The sequence below is a fragment of the Lontra canadensis genome, unplaced genomic scaffold (genome assembly GCF_010015895.1).
Source record: "Lontra canadensis isolate GAN:19392208 unplaced genomic scaffold, GSC_riverotter_1.0 scaffold17, whole genome shotgun sequence".
Classification (NCBI taxonomy): Eukaryota; Metazoa; Chordata; class Mammalia; order Carnivora; family Mustelidae; genus Lontra; species Lontra canadensis.
This window is the reverse complement of record NW_022631011.1, coordinates 1,463,283-1,481,952: the sequence shown is the minus strand read 5'-3', so window position 1 is coordinate 1,481,952 and position 18,670 is coordinate 1,463,283. Positions and strand designations below refer to the sequence as shown.

The following is an 18,670-nucleotide window of genomic DNA, read 5'->3' as shown; positions in this document are numbered from 1 at the left end:
GGCTGTTGCTGTGGCTCCCCAGGTGTTAAGCTGTGTGGGTTCGGGAATCTTCTCCTGGTCATACTCTGTCTCCTATGTCTGAGACAGTGCCTGTCATATACTAGGTGTTCAATTATTTTTTAATATTTAAAAATACTTTTGGCTTTTTATTTGCAATCATTTTAGACTTGTAGGAGAGGAGCAAAAATAGAACTGAGTTTCTGTGTTCTCTTCACTCAGCTTCCCCTAATGTTAACATCTTACATCATCATGGTACAGGGAACGAAAACAGGAGATTCACAAGAATACAACGCTATCAACTAATAGACTTTATAATAAACATTTTTAGGTGATGGAGGGCGGGAGGGAAAGATGGAGGGAAGGATGGATGGAGGGAGGGAGGGAGAGAAGTTAGGAAAGAAAGCAGGCAGGAAGGCAGGCAGGAAGGAGGGAAGGAGCTCGCTGTGGGCTGAGATGATCAAGGCAGGCTTCCTGGAGGAGGTAGATTTGAGCTGGCCCCTGGAAGAGAAAGGCCCTGAGGCAGAAGAGAACGGATGAGAGGCATTCCAGGAGAGAGGAATCTCCTGGATAGAGGTGTGGAGGCTAGAAGGCCCTAAGGTATGAGGGGAGCGGGAGGGAAGCAGCTGATTGAGGCAGGGTGGGACTAGAGGCTGGGGGACTGGATGTGCAGAAAGGCGAGGGGCAGAAGCCCCCTCTAGATACCTGGCCTTCTTTTTGTCCAGCTTCACTTCCTCTGTGCTGCCATTGATGCCGTAGAGGGTCATAAAGATATTGGAGTCTGTACCCCCGCCAACCACATCACCCGTCCACACCGTCATCTCATAGAGCACCTGCCGAGAGAGGGATGCTGTGAGAGCTGCCGACAGTTCTGCCCAGACCCATGCCAGGCCTGCCACGTGCTGTGGGTCAGCAAGCACAATTCCAGGTCTGTCCCTGTGTTGGGCACAGCCAGTAGACCCCGCGAGCGTCCGTGAGCAGTGACGCTCGAAGGATAATCACTGCTTTCCCGATTTACTCTTCAGGTTGGGATCTGGCCCTTTTGCCTGAGGTTTGTTCCAAAGAGAATGTGTTCCTTCTGTCTGTCTCCACTGGAGGGGGAAGGGGCAGCCTGCTCTTCCCTGGACGATGCCTCACTGGTTCTTTCTCCAGGGGCAGCCTTGTAGCAAGAGGGGCCACTTTTGCCCATGTTCTGGAATGTCCTCTGGCTTTTTTCTCCGTTCCCTCTTGCCAGGCTGCCCATCTCCTCTGAACACAGCCGGCCCTCCCTTCCCCTGAGACTGCAGCACGGCGTTCTCACCTGGTCCCCACTACCCAGAAGCCCTCCAACTCAGAACCCGAGTTATGTGTCACAGTGATCACGTTCCTGATGTTGTGCCTGTTGGGGGTTGGGGGCTGGGTGCTTTTCAAGCAGCATTGAGAATCTTTGTCGTGATACCATGAGGGTAGAAGTGGTCTTGGTAGGCCTGGCCCAGAGGCCAAGTTCACTACTTGTTTGCCCAGGCAATGAGGGAAGAGCCTCTTGCTTTATCAGGAAAATCCTCTCAAACCTTAACAGGGCATCGTGGTGGCAGGAGGAGCTACTCGGAATGAAGGCAGGAGCCTGGTGCTTTTTTGCTCTTATTCAGACAGGCATGAAAAATAGCAAGATCAAAATGAGAGCTTTGGTGACCCCATGGAGACTGGCCCCTTAAGGCTAGTGCCTCCAGACTGTCGTGCTCTCTGGGCCCATCGTTCTCCCCTTTACACAGATGTGTCTCTTTTTAGGTAATAGGTTGTTTCCAGAAAGAGACACAGAAATGGGGCTTTTGTAATTCTGGTCTGATAGCTCCTGGGGAGATGGACTGTCCAAAGAACCCTGTGGTTCTTTGCAAAGTGATAAAGCTGTGTTCCTTTGTAACGTCAATAGTAGGGGCGTGGGTCTGCATTTCCACAGACTAAAGGGCTCAGGGGGAGATACAGCTGTACTGAGTGGGGTGTGCGTGGGGGTGGGCGGCACGCACACAGACACACTCACACCCACATGCACGCTGGGAACTGGGTCAGGACAGAGATCCCTAGATGAACTGTGTGCTCACCCACACCATCCGTCTGGCCGCAGATGGAGATGTCTGGGTAAGAGGGGGAGTGGATCTATGCTGTAGAAAGTTCTGCTTTCTGGCTCTCGAGCAGGGGAGGGGCAGGCATCCATGCCTCCCCAGGTTCTCAGAGCCCCACAGCCAGCCCTTCCTTCTGTTTCCATATACAATACAAGCGGGGCACACTCAGGCCCAGGGTGCTTTCTTCTTACCTTCGTGGGACACCTTCTGACCTACATCTATAGCCCACGGGTTTAGATTCAGGAACAGAGCTGAGGGCTGGAGCATTCTGTTGAGCCCATAGCTTTTTGGTGGGAAAACCCCTGCAGGGTTACATGAACCAGGGCCGTCTGAGCCACCAACTGTGCCCAGCCCTCAGGCATCCAGCACTGGCTTGTGAGTTCAGTCAACTGCATCCCAGATCACGCGGCCAGTTGGAGGTGGAGGCGGACGGGAGCCCAGAGCTCCTGTCCTTCAAGGGTCTCGTGCCAGCAGCTCTCACTGCCCTGTAAGATCCTGAGGCACGTGGTAGCTCACATGCTATCTTTCCCCACCACTGCCCTTGGGCGTGGAGGGAGCCTTTGGGGGAAAACGACTCTGCACACCTACGCGGGGCTTGCAAAGCTCTTCAGGGACTGTTCCTGACCTCACTTGCTCTCATCAAGATCTTCTTACATGGAACAGGATGGAAAGCGTTATTTCCATGGACTGTATGAGAAGACCAAGGCCCAGAGAAGTTAGGTGATTTGTCCAAGGTCACACGGCAGCAGACCCAAAGAGACTCAAGTCTCTTGGCTCCTAGCAAAGTGAGTCTGGCTGGTGCACAAGGCTTCAGCCCTGCTAGTGCCCCAGCAATGAGTCTCCTGCTTCCCTCACTTCTGTCTCCCCTTCTGCTCTCCTACCCAGCCCTGCATGGCTCTTGCCATGCCATAGGCACACCCGGGCCCCTCTCCATACCTTCTTCCCTATGTTTACCACCATGGCATCCAGGAGGTCAAAGACGCGGGAGGTGACACCGTCGCCTCGGTCCTTGGCAAGCCAGCAGTTGCAGCGCAATGTGTACTTGGTGCCCTGGGTGGGCACGGCCAGACATAACTCCTCCACCAGCCAGCAGCCTTCAGGCGAGGCCCCATCATGGCCCAGCTGGGAGGGGACACACCAACGGTCTGGGTAAAACTGGGAAGGAAGCCCTTGCCACTCAGCATCCCCCTCCCTGTTTGGCACCTTCCTCCCTCAGGGCTTCCTCCCAATATGCTCTGCACACAGACCTGGGTCCCTCCCCCGGAGGTGAGGAGGTTTTGCAGATGAAATAGAAGTCTCTAATCAGATGATTTTGAATTAATCAAAAGATTATTCTGGGTGGGCCTCACCTAATCAGGCAAGCCCTTTAAGAGAGGGTCTAGATGTCAGAGATAGAAGAAGTCAGAGAGATTTGAAGCAGAAGAGATCGTGTCTTATTGGTCTTGACAAAACAAACTGCCATGTTTTGGAGAAGGTCACGTGACAGGGCAGGCCTGCAGCCTCTGGGAACTGGCAGCCTCAGTCCCACAACTGCAAGGAAATGGATTCTGCCAATGACCAGTGAGCTTGGAAGAGAACCCCCAACCTCAGATGAGACCATAGCCCTAGCGGCACCTTGGTTTCAGCACAGTGAGACCTTGGGAAGAGGACACAGCTAACTCACATCTGGACTCCTGACCTGGGAAACTGGGAAATAATATATCTATGTGATCTTATGCTAAGTTTGTGATAATCTGTTACACAGTAATGGAAAACTAATACAGCAGACATCTCAGTGGAACACTGAGACCCGGCAGGGCAGTGACTCATTCAGGGTCACCTAGTTGATGGCAAAGGCCAGGGGACCTTTCCCCATGACCTGCCCCAAGCTGGGGCTCCAGGTCATTTGCTCTGTTTGCCCTCCACACCTCTACCCGCTACGTCCTGATCGGCTCCTTCCTTCCCTGGGGGTAGACACCATCCCAGGACCCAGGGACCAGCACCTCTATTTTCTTGATGATGCCCACATCCAAGCCTGCAACATAGAACTCCTCCACGGAGCCACAGCTGAAGCCCTTCTTCCCCCGGGGGAAGTCCAGCCAGATGCGGTTGCTGCGTTCATCATCCTCCCCAATGAGTAAGATGAAGGCCCGGCTGTCGGTGGCTGCATCCTTGTGCTTCCCGGTGGTGACCGACACATAGTAGGGAATCACTGCAAGAGATTATGGGGTCCAAACTCATAATGGGCCAGGTGGACATGGGTGGGCTCATAGGCTTGGCAATGACCTTTGGAGAGCACAGATCATAGCTCCATGCCTCTGAGACAAAGTATGACAGAGCTTTCCAGACTGGTGAATGATCTATGGTGAGCATCTACTCTCCCAGGAATGAGAGATTGGTATCTCCCAAGTGAAGATTGTCCTACAGGAGCATTGTTGCCACTTCTAGAAGCCCTTCTGACCAATGACCTCAGCTGCACCTAGCACTCCCATGTGGAGTAGGGCAAGACCAACAGCCTTTCACCAGGTACAGGGGTTCGATGCCTAGAAAGCTTTCTGTAGTCAGCAAAAATAAAGTGGGCAAAAACAAGGTCTCATGGAACGTAGGAATGGGGGGGAAGAAAAATAAAATAGTATTATATGTATAACATGGTAAATGAAAGTTCTAGAAGGTATCCATTTCCAAAACAGACCAGGTTAATCAGTATAAAACCTTGCTCAGGGAGTGCAGCAGAGTTCTAATTGCCCAGCAAGTATCCATTCTTCTTGCAGCTAGGCACACTCATAAAATATAAGCAGACATTGCTGGGTGAGTTTCTGGGGAAATTTCTGACTCAGCCGGAAGGAGGACCATTTTTCCCCTTACCCTTCTAATTTGTTCTGCTTAGAATGTGGATGCAATGGCTGGAGCTCCAGCAGTCATCTTGGAACCATGGGCAACCTTTCGGATGGAAGTCCCTGACTTCATTGGAACCTGCTGTATCAATCCCAGTTGCCTAGCTTTGAACTTTTATGTGAGAGAAAAGAAAAATCCCTCATTTGTTTAAGCTACTATCTTGTTTCAGTAACTTGCACTTACTAACTGATACAAGTTGGTAACCCTTCTCTGGGATTATCTTCCTCATTATCTTGGGAGACGGTGCTCTGCTATAGGTTATAGGTAATATGGTTATACGTTGTACAATTTGTATCTCTTCGAAAGTTTCCAAACTGGCCCTTCCTGGCTGGAATTCCCAGCATTGATTTCTGCACCTGTCCACAGTCTTATTTCATCTTTACAGGAGGCCCTGTTGGCCTTTCACAGTTGATCACAGCACTTAATTCAGGAGGAGCACTTTCTTGTGGGTCCTGTCATTTAGTTACAGAGTGAGAAGGTAAAATATAAAATGACTGATTCTGCCCAGCTCCAGAGACACCCCTCCCCCCAGCGTGGTCTCCTGGAAGGGAACAGAGTGGCTCACGCTCTATACTTAAGATGGCTGAACAGACAGACAGTGACTTTAAATGTCAGATAAACAAACACAGAACTGCTTTATCTCAAAAATATGGTTGGAAAAATGAGCTTTTCAGGGCATTACGGTATCATTTTATGGAGGAGGGAAAAACTGAGGCCAAAAGAGTGACTTGTCCAAGGCTACATATATTGTTGTCAGAACCAAAAATGGAACTTAAATCTCCCTAAAACCATCTTAGGACTTCTTCTGCTTCCTCACTGCATCACACTATGCCTTAAGTCTGCATGGCTGACATCCTCCACGGGATACTCTACGGACATGCAAGGGATCCTCACTGCTGATTTCTGTCTTATGAGAACTGTCCCAGACCCTGAAGGCTGAATCTATATCCGGCAAGTCTGGGTGAGGGCAGAGAGTACCGCAATGCCCTCCTGGTGGTGGGTAATGGATTAAGGGCATCATTCCCCTAACTTCTCTTAGTCTTTGTTCCCCCTTCTGCAACAGGACTGATCGTGACAGGTTGTTGTGGGGTGGAAACAGGCAGTCTGGGGGAATTATAAAGCATTAGGTAGAAGTCAGAGGACAGTGGGGCAAACTCATGGCCTGCCCAAGAAAAGCTTAACCATGTGTACAGGTGCCTGCCCTTCCTCCACCAAGCTCCCTGCTTGGCTTACCCGGGCCCTCCTGCACGTAGTCCACCATGGGCCCCGTCACTGCGGCGATGTCGACGTCGGCCATCTTGGAGCTCAGGGCGATCTCCCAGAAGTCTGCGGGGCTGCTGCAGTTGCTGCTTCGGTCCCCTGTGTACTCCTGCCCAGAAGACCCCAGCCCCACTACAGCTCTGGTGCCTTCTTCCAGAGCATGAGGCATGAGGATGGTAGCGAGCCAAGTCCCCCCGCCCCACACTGCTAAGGCCTTTCCTGCACCTTCTCGTAGAAGAGCCTCTCGAGCCGCCCGTCTTCCTTCTTCAGGGACAGCCAGCGCCCGCACAGGAACAGGAACTCATCCTCGTTGGTGTCGTTCCAGATCTCCACCTTCTCCACGTACCAGTCTGCACACCACCTGCTGTTGTCGTGGCGAAGCTTGATCTTGTAGATGACGCCCAGGTCAGCAGCCTCGATGATGAACGTGTCCGCCTGGGGAGACCAGATGTGCGGGCTCAGTGGAGGTGCGCCCCTCCACCCTCTGCTACCCCAACCATCCAGTACCTTCTATCCCCCTCAGCTGCCAGGCTGAACAAACCTTCCTAGCTGGGAGCCCTCTAGGCACAAGTCCCTAACACAGAGCGCTGGGTATTCTGAGGCCTCCCTTTCACAATGGCCCCATTTTGCAGTCCTGTTCCTCCTGCAGTACCCCTTGTGGATGTCTAGAAGGTGGAATATGAGTGGGTGTGGGGCAGACGAGGACGCTCAGCCTGCTGCTGGTACCTGGATGTCTTTGGTGATGTGGAGTGTCAGCATGAGTTCAGGTGGGGGGCTGGAGGGAGGATTGAGAGGGGGCCTGAAACTCCGAGGGGGGAAGTTGGGAGGCAGTCAAAGGAGGCTCTGGGCCAGGCCCAGGAGAGGCAACAGAATAGGGAGAGGCTCTGGTGGAGGCCAGGCTGAGGAGAGCTCCGGGACACCATCTGGAATGCAGGTGCAGGCAGGTGTTCTGTGGGGTGTGATGTAAGGCCCTCTGGGTCCCTGATTATCCCTTCAGTAAAGGGTTGTGACACTCTCGGGTGCTTGGATTCTTTTGGGATTGCTCAGTGAGAGGTAGAGTTCCAGGCCTTGAGTGGGGCTCAGTCAAAACACAGGCTATATGTGGCTGGCAGGAGCCTGGGGCAGGATGGGAGAGGCTGGTGGCCTTGGGTTACAGTGCTTTTCTTCCAGAAGATGGAAGATGTTCTGAGTCACTACGGAGCACTGGGAACCCAGACACAGATAGGGCGAGGAAGCCTCTGCCCCTCGTCGGGACCTCCCAGCCCAGGGCAAGGAGAGGAAGCAGTGGGTCAGTACAGCCCAGGTGTGGGAGCAGCCACCTGTCCGTGGACTGGAGGCAGTCTCGGGAAGACTCTTCAGGTGGTGGCAGGAAGTTAAGGATGGGGTGGCTGGGCCTCGCAGGCAGCCCGGCAGGTCACTCTGCGGGCGGAGGAATACTGCAGGTGAGCAGTGCACAGCTGATGGGGCTGGCCACAGCACTCTGCCAAGCAACTGAGATCATCAGGGCAAAAACAGGCACAGCCCGTGACCCAGTCCACCTCTTTGCTTCTGTCCTGAGAGGACACCTTTACATGTGCATAAAGATTTCTACTGCAGGACAATTTCTACAGTGGAAAGCTGGGAGCCATGCGCCGTCCAGGGCTTGGGGAACAGCTAAATAACCTTGGTGATACTGTGTGTAGGATGTGTGTGGTGGTGACGAAGGATGAGCCATCTATGTTTTACGATCCTGACACGGAAAGATTTCCAAGGTACGCCACTGCACGTCACGCCAAAGGGGAGCTGAAGAAGCATTCATCTAGGCTGATGTCTTGTATGTAAAACACTGAAAGCAGGCAACAGCATCATGGATTTTCTCTGGGCACATGAACCTGGATGTGGAGAACATGCCCAAAAAGGTTTGGAGACAGGAGAGAGCAAAAAGCATTGTGCAGTGGACGCTCCACACAGGCTGGCTGGGTGGGCCATGAAAGGTCGTGAATCCTGCAAAGGGCTCAGGCTGGATCTGGGATCGTGGAGCGCCCCCGGAGGGCTGCATGTCCATCGGCTTTGGATTGGGTGAGATGAGGAGGCCCAGGGCACAGAGCAGAGAGCCCGGGGGGTTCAATAAGCCAGGTCAGCTAAGGAAGGGCTCAGGAGCTGATAGGGCTGACCTAGGAGTCGTGCAGAAGGGAGAGTCTCCAAGACCTGGCTTTGGGCTGGAAGTGGGTGGCTGGTGCTCATGGAGGGAGGGTGGGGGACTTCTGTTTGTGCAGGAAATGGTCAGAGAAATGGAAGCTGCTAGATGCTCAGCAGTGAAATTTAAGTCACATAAACCGTCAGTGAGTAAACCAGAATTGGCTCTAGCTCCTTGATAGGAGAAAAGGAAGAGAAAGGGATGGGTAATAGAATAAAGCAAAGGCTTTTCATATGATGTAACAATTGCTAAGAGAGACAAAATCTGGCCCTGAACCCAGAAGGGAATGGACTGCATCACCTTCACTTAAAAGTTCATTCACTAATGTGCTCTACAAATATTTGCTCTGCCTACTCCGTGCCCGGCTCTGTGGATTTGGCCACAATGACACGTGGATCTGTCGTCTGCGAGCCACACGCCCCTATCTTACAATGCATTCTCCAGAGGTCGGCTCCAGGCGCCATCAAAGGCAGGGGAAGGTGAGCTCCCCAATCCTCAATAATGCTCAGCACTAACGAAGAGCTAGGCACTTCAGATGTTTTAATTCAGCGAACTTATATTAAGGTGGAAGAAACTGAGACACAGAGATGTTAAGTAACTTGCCCAGGATCACACAGCTAGTCAGTGTCACCACATGAGTCCCTGAATTCTTTGCATTCCATTTTGTCCAAAGTGGTTAGACCTCCCATTAGTTACTTTATGGGTGCAGCAAACGATTACATGTGTGCTTATGTGTGTGTGTGTGTGTGTGTGTGTGTGTGTGTGTATAATTATTTCTCCCTGATACAGTGTTCTTCCATCTCTTGTCCTGTTCATCAGCCCAGGGCACAGTACCTATCACACTGCTCTTCCCACTTCAGAAGAAGTAAACCAAAGCTAAAGGTAAAGAGTTCCTATCTGGGTGATGGAACAAATGAATAGGAGCCCTGGGGCCTGACTAACCTGGAACCTAGAGGCTAGGCTTGGCCCATGGGGTCACCAGCCAGCTGCAGACCTGCTGAGATGTCAATGCTATCCTTGCTCCACAGCGAATTTCCTTCTCACTAGTGGGAAACATTTCAGACCAAGGACCACACCCAGGTGAGGGTCGGCCTAAGGAGACCCCTGCTAAATACCCACCGGTCGGTGCAGGAACCCCCATGTGTGCACGGCCACGGGCAAGACCGCAGGTCGGGCCACCGATCTCCATGAGGAGACCCGCCCACAGTAAGCTGACTTCTCTGATGATGATTCCCCCTGACCCCCAGACAGACAGCAACCTGGTGCTCAAACAGGCCTCAAGCAAACCCCACCCCTGCTCTACCTCCACCCCAGATCAGGACCCAGGGTGCACGCACAGGCTGAGAGAGGAGACCGGCCACTCTGCAGGGAGAATTGCTAAGGGTAAATACCCACACGAGGGAGCACAACGCCGCACAAGGTTCACGGACAGCCTCTGGCACCAAGAGGAACTGACTCCTAGGCTACTGGACCTAGGAAGGGGGGGTAAGGGGGTAAACTCTGTGTGCCCCGCATACCGTTCCTTTCTCGAACTTGTTGGTACGGTTCTCTGACTTGCCAAGGTACCGCTCCCCGGTGTCCCCCAGATCTCCGTAGATGGTGATGTAGACCTTGGCATCCGTCCCCGCCCCGGGAATGTTTCCTGTGAAGATCTGCACCGAGTACAGCACAACTGGGTGGGCAGTGAGACCAACGGACAGACAGATGGACAGACAAAGGGAACAAAAGAATGGCATTACTTTAGACTGGAGAGAACTGGATTTGTAGGAGGTGTTAAGCCTCTGGCCCAGGCCCCGAGGAGGAGTTAGCATCTGCCTTTTATTTGTTCACGTGTGTACATTCTGTTACAAATCCACAAGGACTCGCAGGCAGGGAGTCTGCCCAACCTCTGGACATGGGTGGCCTCGAAGACGTGGAGGACGGAGGCTTCCCCCCGCAGCTGTCAAACCATCTACCCATCTAGCTGCCTGCGCTGCTTGGGGGAGGACACAGGGGATTGGCCAACATGTGGGCGCACTGTGGTCACTAGACCTCTCTAGCAGACGACAGTATGCCTTCCCGTTTGAGGGTGAGCAGGATCCATGCCCGCTGCTGCTAAACACTCTTTGGAAAAAATCAAGTATTTTTTTTGAAGGCATAGCTTCCCCATAGTGTCCATGTCCTTATTTCTATTTATTCTTCTGCTCCCTGCAATCTGGTGCCTGCCCCCAGTGACCGTCAGTCACCCTCTCCTTCACCTCCTGTGGTCTGCGGCAAGGGCTCTAGGAATGCTGGTGTGACAGTTATTAAAAATTATCAAGGAAAATAAAAACAAATGCTGTCTTGTCTCCGTTTTGCTGTTGTGGGCTCATAGAAGAAGAGTGAAGTATCTCCTTTTCCGACCTCCACCCCAGAGGCAGAGGCGAGCTGTGCATTTTTATGAGGGTAAGGATTCTTTGTCTCCTCCCCCTATGCGTCTGTCCCAAGAGCTTTGGAGTTTCAGACCAAGATGTGGGGACTTCCCTGGATGATCCCCAAGGGAAGGGATGAAAATTGTGGCTTTGAGGTGGAGGGCGGGAGCGGCCAGACCAGGAGGAAGGTTCGTTTCCCCAGCCTGCAAGGGAGCTCGGGCTCAGGAGTCCACTTGGCTGGCAGGGACCCCGCATCTGTACACAGAGCCCCTGCGGGGAGATGGCTGCGGGGTTATCTGGGAACTTGAAGCAAGGAGGCCTCATGGCCAAGAAGAGGGTCTCAGATTGAGGTTGTCTCTGGCCACCCTAGACAAATGATGCCTCTGTGTCTGTGGAGAACCAGCAGCTACTGTCACCGTGTGGTGGGAGGACACAGGTGTCCGTAGTACCTGCCCCCTCCTTCGAGGCTCAGGATTCTCATGAAATCAAAAAGAGGAATTCTCTCTCCCTGTCGTGACTGGGATGGACTTTCTTCCCAACCCCTGCAAGTGGGCTCAGACCACATTTAATTAAATCGAGAAAAGGAGGGTGAAGTGAGTTGCTCATACTCATGGTTATGGAACGTGCTCACGCCCACCCCGTGGTTCCTATTATTCTCCTCTTTTTCCCTGGGACTCCACAGCGTTATTCTCCCCTGCTCTCCATCTGCCTCTCTGGTCGCTCCTTCTGGAGCAGCTTTACGCGTTCCTAATCTCCTTCCCGCCTCTCAGATGCCTGGTTCTATCCGCTTCCCTCAGCTCCCCTCCTGCACACCCTGGGCATTGAGAGCTGTGAGTTTCTCCACCCTGTATCTCCATCCCTGTTCCTTCCTGGCTCAGATCCACGGCCCTGTCACCCAGGGGACATGTCCGCCTTCACTAGATATCACAAACTCCCCTGCAAACCTGAACTCTGAAAGTCCCTTTCCAAGCCTTCTCCCCACCCACCCTCCCTGCCCAGCACTGTTCTACAGATCACCACGGTGCCCGTGAGCGTGGCTCTCGGGGGCCTGTCCCCACCCAGGCCGGGAACCAGGACTAGTCACGCTGCCCTCCAGCCCTGCCTCATCAGCTCAGTGCAACATCCGTTAGCATTTCACGTGTTGCATTAATAAATAAAAGCTCCTCTTTGGTGTTGAAGAGTCAACATTACCCAGGTCTGTCTGGCTCCTACTGACAGGAGGTGACATTAGGAATCTTGTCACAGTTTAGACACAACAACCGACTGTCCTCCCCTGCACGTTTCCTCCCCAGTCACTTCCTGGCTGTGCGTTCAGCCCTGCTCCACACTGACGCAGGACCTTTTCTCAGAGCCCTTGGCGCAGAGTGGGGTGCTGTGTCACCAGGGGCTGTGGCTGCATGGCCCCCCTTCTCCCCCCCCTCCACCCCCCGCTGCTCTTTCCAATCCTTGGGGAATGGAAAACTGATTCAGCTTCTGGGCGCTGAGCAATGCAGTTGTGCAGCCAAATCCAGCTATTTCTGGATCCTCCCCCCTCCCTGTCCTACCCAAGCCCCACAGCTCTCAGCGGAGAGATGTTTCCCTAGAAACATCACCAGGCACGGAGTGGGCTTGTGGCATGTTATTAATACAGAACAGCCCAAGTGTGCCGCTGGGACAGCTTTCCGGGTTGTCCTCTGGGATCCAAGTAGAAAAGGGAATTCTCCCCCAGACTTAATAGCAAAGGGATTTGGGTAGGGAAAGGCACATTATGGAGGCGACACTTGTTTTTATTTCTAAGCAAGTGGCAACTGAGATGAAAGGAAATGTTAGAGCTATGGCTGCTTTACACCCCCCTGGGTCCTTATGGGGCCCGGAATCTGGGATTTCACTCCCTTTTTTTCCAAGTCGGGATGCGATGCAACCTATGTGAGCTGGATCTCCAAGCTCCCAGAGTGTCTCTGATCCGCGCAGACTGCCCCCTGTGGGGAGACCGCTGGTATTCTTTCATGTGTCCTTGGTGGCGGAAAGCCTGTTTTTTGCACATGAGTTTGATTTTTGACACAGCTGAAGCTCACTGGGGGCTCACCGAGTAACCTGGGGGTTGATGGGACAGCGGCATCGCTGGTCAGAAAAGAGGTGCGGCTGTCCCCGTGGTCCGGGAAGAAGGTGTGTGTGTGTATGTGTGTGCGTGTGCGCGTGTGCACACGTGTACGCACGTGCACTCACACGTGCGTGTGCCCACACAACGTAAAAAGAAAGTGGAAGAGAAGGCCAAGGACGGAGTCTGAGGAACGCCACCTCAGGTGAAACACCACCTGGCGCAGAGAGGACGACAGCACTCAGAGGGCCACGCAGAGAAACGAGAGAGGAGAACGGCCCACGAGCAAAGGAAGAAGCGCACGGAAGGTGGGTCAGGCTGACGCAGAGCCTGCAGGGAATCCCAGTGAGGAGCCGGCAGAGGTAACTGCCCTTGGAGAGGAGAAAGTCGCGGCTCTGGCCGCTCGGGGGCTGCACCCAAGCCCTGGGCGCAGCTCTAGCTACACACGCGTCCCGGGTGCTTTCTGGTTCATACCCAGGAGAGACAGGTGGGTCCCGCCAGAGCAGGGAGGACCGAGCCCTGCAGAGGAGCAGTGGAATCAGTGAAGAGGAGGGAAGCCCAAGGGCCAGGGGGATCCAGACACAGGAGAGCAGGCATCTGGAGGCCAGGGAAGGACACGTTGTGAGACAGCCAGGACCCTGAAGCGCAGCCCGCCATTGATCAGCTGTGCGAACGTGGGCAGCTTAGAGCCCCCTGTGGGCCTCAGATCCCCTCTCCACGGACTAGAGTTAATAACAGACCCTGTGTCCTGGCACGAACACTTGGCCTGGCACGGGGTACCTGCTTGACAGGCGGCGAGGGGCCGCGGCTGACCATATGGAGGGCGTCACACTTACTGTCCAGAGGTTCCTCCACTTCCTTGTAGACTTGCCTTAAGGACCCATCTTTCATGTATTTCTCAGTGAAGATGTCATAAGGGACCAGTTCTCGAATGGTCTTCTTGTCGTCCTCTGACGTGGCAAGCCATCGATCACAAGGGAAAGTCAAGGTCTCTGTCCCCTGGGGCGAGGAGGTAAGAGGAAAATTCCTTAGTGTGGACCCTTCCGACTTCAGTGGTTCATCAGCACGTCAACACTCACGGGGACCAAGAACGAGGGTCATGGGCCCCATAGATAATGCAAAAGCCACAGGGGAGGCCAAGCTCTGCCCTGATTCCAACAGATTTGGTCTTACTTCAATTGCATCAGGGGCTGGCTCTTGAAAGCAGAGTCCCCAGGGTCACTTAAAGATGGTATGAGAACCCCATCGCACAGACTCAGATTCCGTGGGTAAGGGGAGGGGCTCAGTATTTTTAAATTGTTCTCAAATCTCTCAACCATAGCCACCCCTGAGACCTGCCTTCCATGTTTAGAATTCTGTGGTTTCAGGATGTTTGCCAAGTTGTCCCACTGGGTTTCTGTGAGTTGACCTTGAGCAGCAGGAATGGCATGCTTGGTCACTCACTAGCAGTGTGCCCCTGGGGATGGGGCACAGGGACAGCCCTGCCTAGACTCTCCTCCCCGACCCCCTACATGAGGTTCTAAAAGATTCTGCCTTGGACCTGAGCTGGTTCCTACACTGGGTAAACTGGTAAACTGGGTGAATTGTCCTCAGATTTTACCTCAACTTAATGAAGCTACAGGTTCTTTCTTTTTTTTAAAGATTAATTTTTATTTATTTGAGAGAGAGAGAGCACGAGTGAGCAGGGGGAGGGGCAGAGGGAGAGGGAGGGAATCTCAAGCGGACTCCCTGCAGAGTGTGGAGCCCGCCATGGGGCTCAATCTTATGACCCTGAGATCATGACCTGAGCTGAAACGGGGAGTCCGACACTTAGCCAGCTGGGCCACCCATGTGCCCCATAAGGATGCAGGCTCTTATCAGCAATCAGCCTCGAATCCCTCTGGAAAGCGACAGAAGAAACAGCAGGACAGATGAGTCAGGAACTCACATCTTTATCTGGGAGGAGCCTGCGGATGTCCACGTGGGAGCAGTGCCAGCCAGGATTCAGGCCTGTATTGTCATGGCCAATCCGAATTTTCTCAATGATTTCCCCCACGTCTTCTAACTGTGGGAAGGAGAAAAGGTACCAGGTGGGAGCCAAAATTTCCAGGAAAGTAGGACCTCAGCAACATCCTGCCTCCCCAGGACATCTGTTCCTGCATCCCTTTGAACGTCCAGGGGCCACTTTCTCCCAGCATGTCCCCCTGTGTGGCTGAGCCAGCCCCTATTCTCCTCTATGCATGCCACGCTCAGGCTTCCCTTCCTCTCTCCCCACTTAAAACCAGCCTAGACTCCAGAACTCAATTCAGTCAACCTCTGGGACACTGGTCCCCCTTTGCATGGTGGAGCCCACCTCTCCGTCCATTACTTACCATGGCAGCAGCTCATTCCTGGCTTGAGAACAGACTTGGATATCAGAAGATGAGTTCTGGATTCGCCCACGCCCTGTCTTGCCAGCCTGACCTTCTTCTTGGCTCCTAAGAGCCCCTCTGTCTCCAACTGCCCCTCTTCTACATGCCTCAAATTACAGTCCTTCAAACTCAACATTTTCTTGCCATGGGGCCTTTGCACAGCCTCCTCCTGCCCCTCCACTTTCTTCTTCTTTACCTAAACCTCAACCTCACGATTCAGGTATCAGATCAAGGATCACTTCCCCAGGGAAGCCCCCTTGACCACCTAAGGAAAGTCAAATCTCGTTATGACAGACCCTTATAGCATCCCATGGCACCCCTGTCCCCCACCCCAGCACTTCTGCGGCCTCTCTGCAGAGCGGACCACCTGGCTGGCGCGGGCAGGTTCTCAGTGCTTGGAGACAGCAGTCAGCTCTGGGATGGGTGACTCCTGTGGCGAGTGAATGGCATCTGAATGATAGATAAAGTCATTCATCAAACGCAAAGCCTCTAGAACCACAGACAAGTGACCTCTGAGTGAAACGGAACTGCTTCCAACCACGGGTTTCCTTCTTCCCCGCACACACACACACCACAGTGGGCAGCTAAGAGCAGGCCCATCAGGACTGCTTGAGGAATGTCCCCCAACTCCCATCCCCATCCTCAGCCTTCCCAATTGGGGCCACAGCTCTGCCACCTATGACCCATGTAACCTGAGGCAATGCACCTGACCTTCCAGGACTCAACTTTCCTCTCTATAAAATGGGGGACAACAATGTCTTACTCAATGGAAGGCAGAGGCATGGTAGTCCCTTGAGGTCACTTCAAGATCTAAGATCCCAGCCATGGTTCTTTTTTGGCAACTATTCTCTCCTGGGACCAGCAGGGCACCACATTGCTAGAAATGGTGAGAATTAACAAGGCTTCTGCTGTCTGCAGCACTGGCCCCCAGCCCCTGCTCCCTACCAGCTAGCTCACCCTCGCTTCCCCACAGAAGTGCTGTCCCCTGGGAGCCCCCGAGGGCAGTCTGATCATTAAACACAGATCAGTGGCCTCAGGTTGACGTTAGTGCTCTGGACATTTTTAAGGAGGCCTCACTCCCTCACGATGGGAGAGGCACAGAAGCTATGGAGGAAACCCCTGGCCCACAGAAGATCCCCGTGCGGGCATTAAGCTGCCCGCTGCATGGAGGACTGAAGATTCACCTGCCTCTCCCTCTGCCCAGGGGCCTCTTCTGCTCCTTCCCCATCCCATCTCTGAGCTTTGAGATGTGTGGACCTGGCTTCACTGATTCTTCTGGAGACTCAACCATCCAGCCACTCGGCCAGGCATGCCATGTCAGGGTGACCGTCTCGGCGGTGACCCTCAGCGAGCAAGGAGGCCACTGAGAGGCTGCTAGCCATGGGTGGTTGGCCTCAGGGAGAGACTCGGAGTCAGAGGAAATCCTGGCATTCTCCCAGGAGGTGGAAGAGCTAAACGGACAAGGTCCTGGAATGGAGCTGCTCGGGTCTCAACCTTGGCTCTGCCCTTTCTTCATTACGATGTTCCAAGCAAGTTTGCTAACTTGCCATTTCAGCCAGACAAAGTGATAATCATACCACCAGCACAGGGGATGGCGACGAGGACTCCAAGTGCTCAGAGCAGGGCTGGCACAAGGCAGGGGGAAATTAGTATTAGTTATGTTTGCTACTTTCCCAGCGACTCCCTGTGTCTTAGGACAAAGCCACAGAGGGAGGGAGAGGCTTGTTCGGAGTCTGAGCCAGAGCCAGAGCTAGAACCCGGGGTCATATGCCTGTGACCCAGTGCTCTATGTCTCACCTAAAGATCAGTCAGAAAAGAGACATGGAGAGATGGGGACACAAAGCTTTTTCATGTGTTTCCAAACTCTCACACTCCCCCAGCCGCCGAAGAGGTTTGAAAAGGAAAAAGAAAAAACTTAGCAACAAATTACTGGCCAATTATAGCTGCCGATTAGCGGGCATTTCATTGATAAAACTCCGTGGAAGTCATGCTGGGGTGTAATCGCAGTCCCCCACTGATGGTGTCAGGCCGGGGTGACTCATGTGTCATGCCATCTTGGCAGGGTGAGCTGTTACTTTGTGTGGGTAAAGGAATCACCCTTGAATTTTCCTTGACAAAGACTCTACCAAGGTGCCAACCTTCCCACAAGTGCTGACAGCTCCCGGGGACCGTGGGGAGGAAGCGGGGAGAGCCCCCTGCCCCGCCCCCCGGCACAGACACTGGCCGGGGGAGGAGGTAGGGGCTCTGGACTTTGTTTCCCATCAGAAGATAAGGGGTATTTCTCCAAAGGTCCCCACTGTCTGGAGAGCCCCGGCTCTTTTCCTTCACAGCTGTCCCCTCTAAGTCTTGCTTCAGCCAGTCCTCTGCCCATCGGGTCACTCTCCTACTGTCCATCTGGCCAAACCTCATTCCACATGCTGCGTTTATTTACACCTCTGGCCTTGGCCCCAGTGTTCCCCTCGCTAGGAATGCCTCCCCTTCTTGTCCATGCTTATAGTCGCACTCAGTCCACTCAAAGTCACCACCTCCAGGGAGCCTTCGTCTTTCTCTGAATACCCATCACACGCTCAGTCAGTCCCTTACTCGTGCTCATCCCCAGGGGCCAGTGTCCTGTAGGGGCTAAGAGCACATATTCTGAGCCAGTTCTCCTGGGTTTGAATCCTGCTTCCATGACACCCTAGCTCTGTGAATTTCTGCAAGCTACTCATTACTCTGTCCTCAGTTTCCCCATCTTTAAGCAGGGATAACTACAGCACAGAGTTGCTGTGTGGGTTAAGTGAGTTAAAAGATAAAGCCCTATAATGGTGCCTTCTTACCCAAAGGAACAGTTACTCTAAGGATGACCAGCCTCTCTCATTAGCCTTATATGGAGGTTCCGGGTTCCCCACCTGTATGAGAGCCCCTTGCAGGCAGAGGCTGGGTCTTCCCCTTCTCTTGTCTCTCCCACCCAACCTAGCGCACAGGGGAGACACTGAGCTCACATGCATGGGATGCCCAGCTGCTGGGACCTACACCTACAGAAGCATGCAACAAGCAAGGCGCCAGGCCAGAAGGGCAGCTGGGGAACACACGGGGTTTCTACACGTCCAGCTCTCCCCAGGGATATTTGTGTGTTGTTGCTAGCACTGGAGATGGTCCCAGTGGAACTGGAATTGTGCCTCTAGTTTCCCCAAGGCCTGTCCACCCACTGTCAGCTTAGGTCCTGAAACTTGTTCCTGTGGGACAGGTGAGGTGCTCCGTCCTCCTGGTGACTCAGATGTACTGAGTGAGGCCCAGCGAGGCTGGATGAACCACCTGGACTCCTTGCCAACAGCAGCCCATTAGGGTCCCTCTGGAAGCATGGCTCTTCCTGCCCCCTCCTCTGGTGCCCCCACCTCCCGGTGCTGGCTCCCCCGAAAGCCTGTGGG

At 53.5% G+C, this 18,670-nt stretch overlaps 1 protein-coding gene across 1 annotated transcript in view; it reads right to left on the bottom strand.

The window, feature by feature from the left end:
- The window catches only part of LOXHD1 (lipoxygenase homology domains 1), a 150,038-nt gene that overhangs the window by 28,080 nt on the left and 103,288 nt on the right, over positions 1-18,670 (bottom strand). The window contains exons 27-33 of the mRNA XM_032859476.1: positions 14,801-14,917; positions 13,710-13,872; positions 9,924-10,078; positions 6,456-6,665; positions 6,204-6,339; positions 4,079-4,287; positions 703-830 (exon numbers count right to left, since the gene is read on the bottom strand). Coding sequence (XP_032715367.1) covers positions 703-830; positions 4,079-4,287; positions 6,204-6,339; positions 6,456-6,665; positions 9,924-10,078; positions 13,710-13,872; positions 14,801-14,917 — 1,118 coding nt within the window. The remainder of the gene's footprint in view (positions 1-702; positions 831-4,078; positions 4,288-6,203; positions 6,340-6,455; positions 6,666-9,923; positions 10,079-13,709; positions 13,873-14,800; positions 14,918-18,670) is intronic.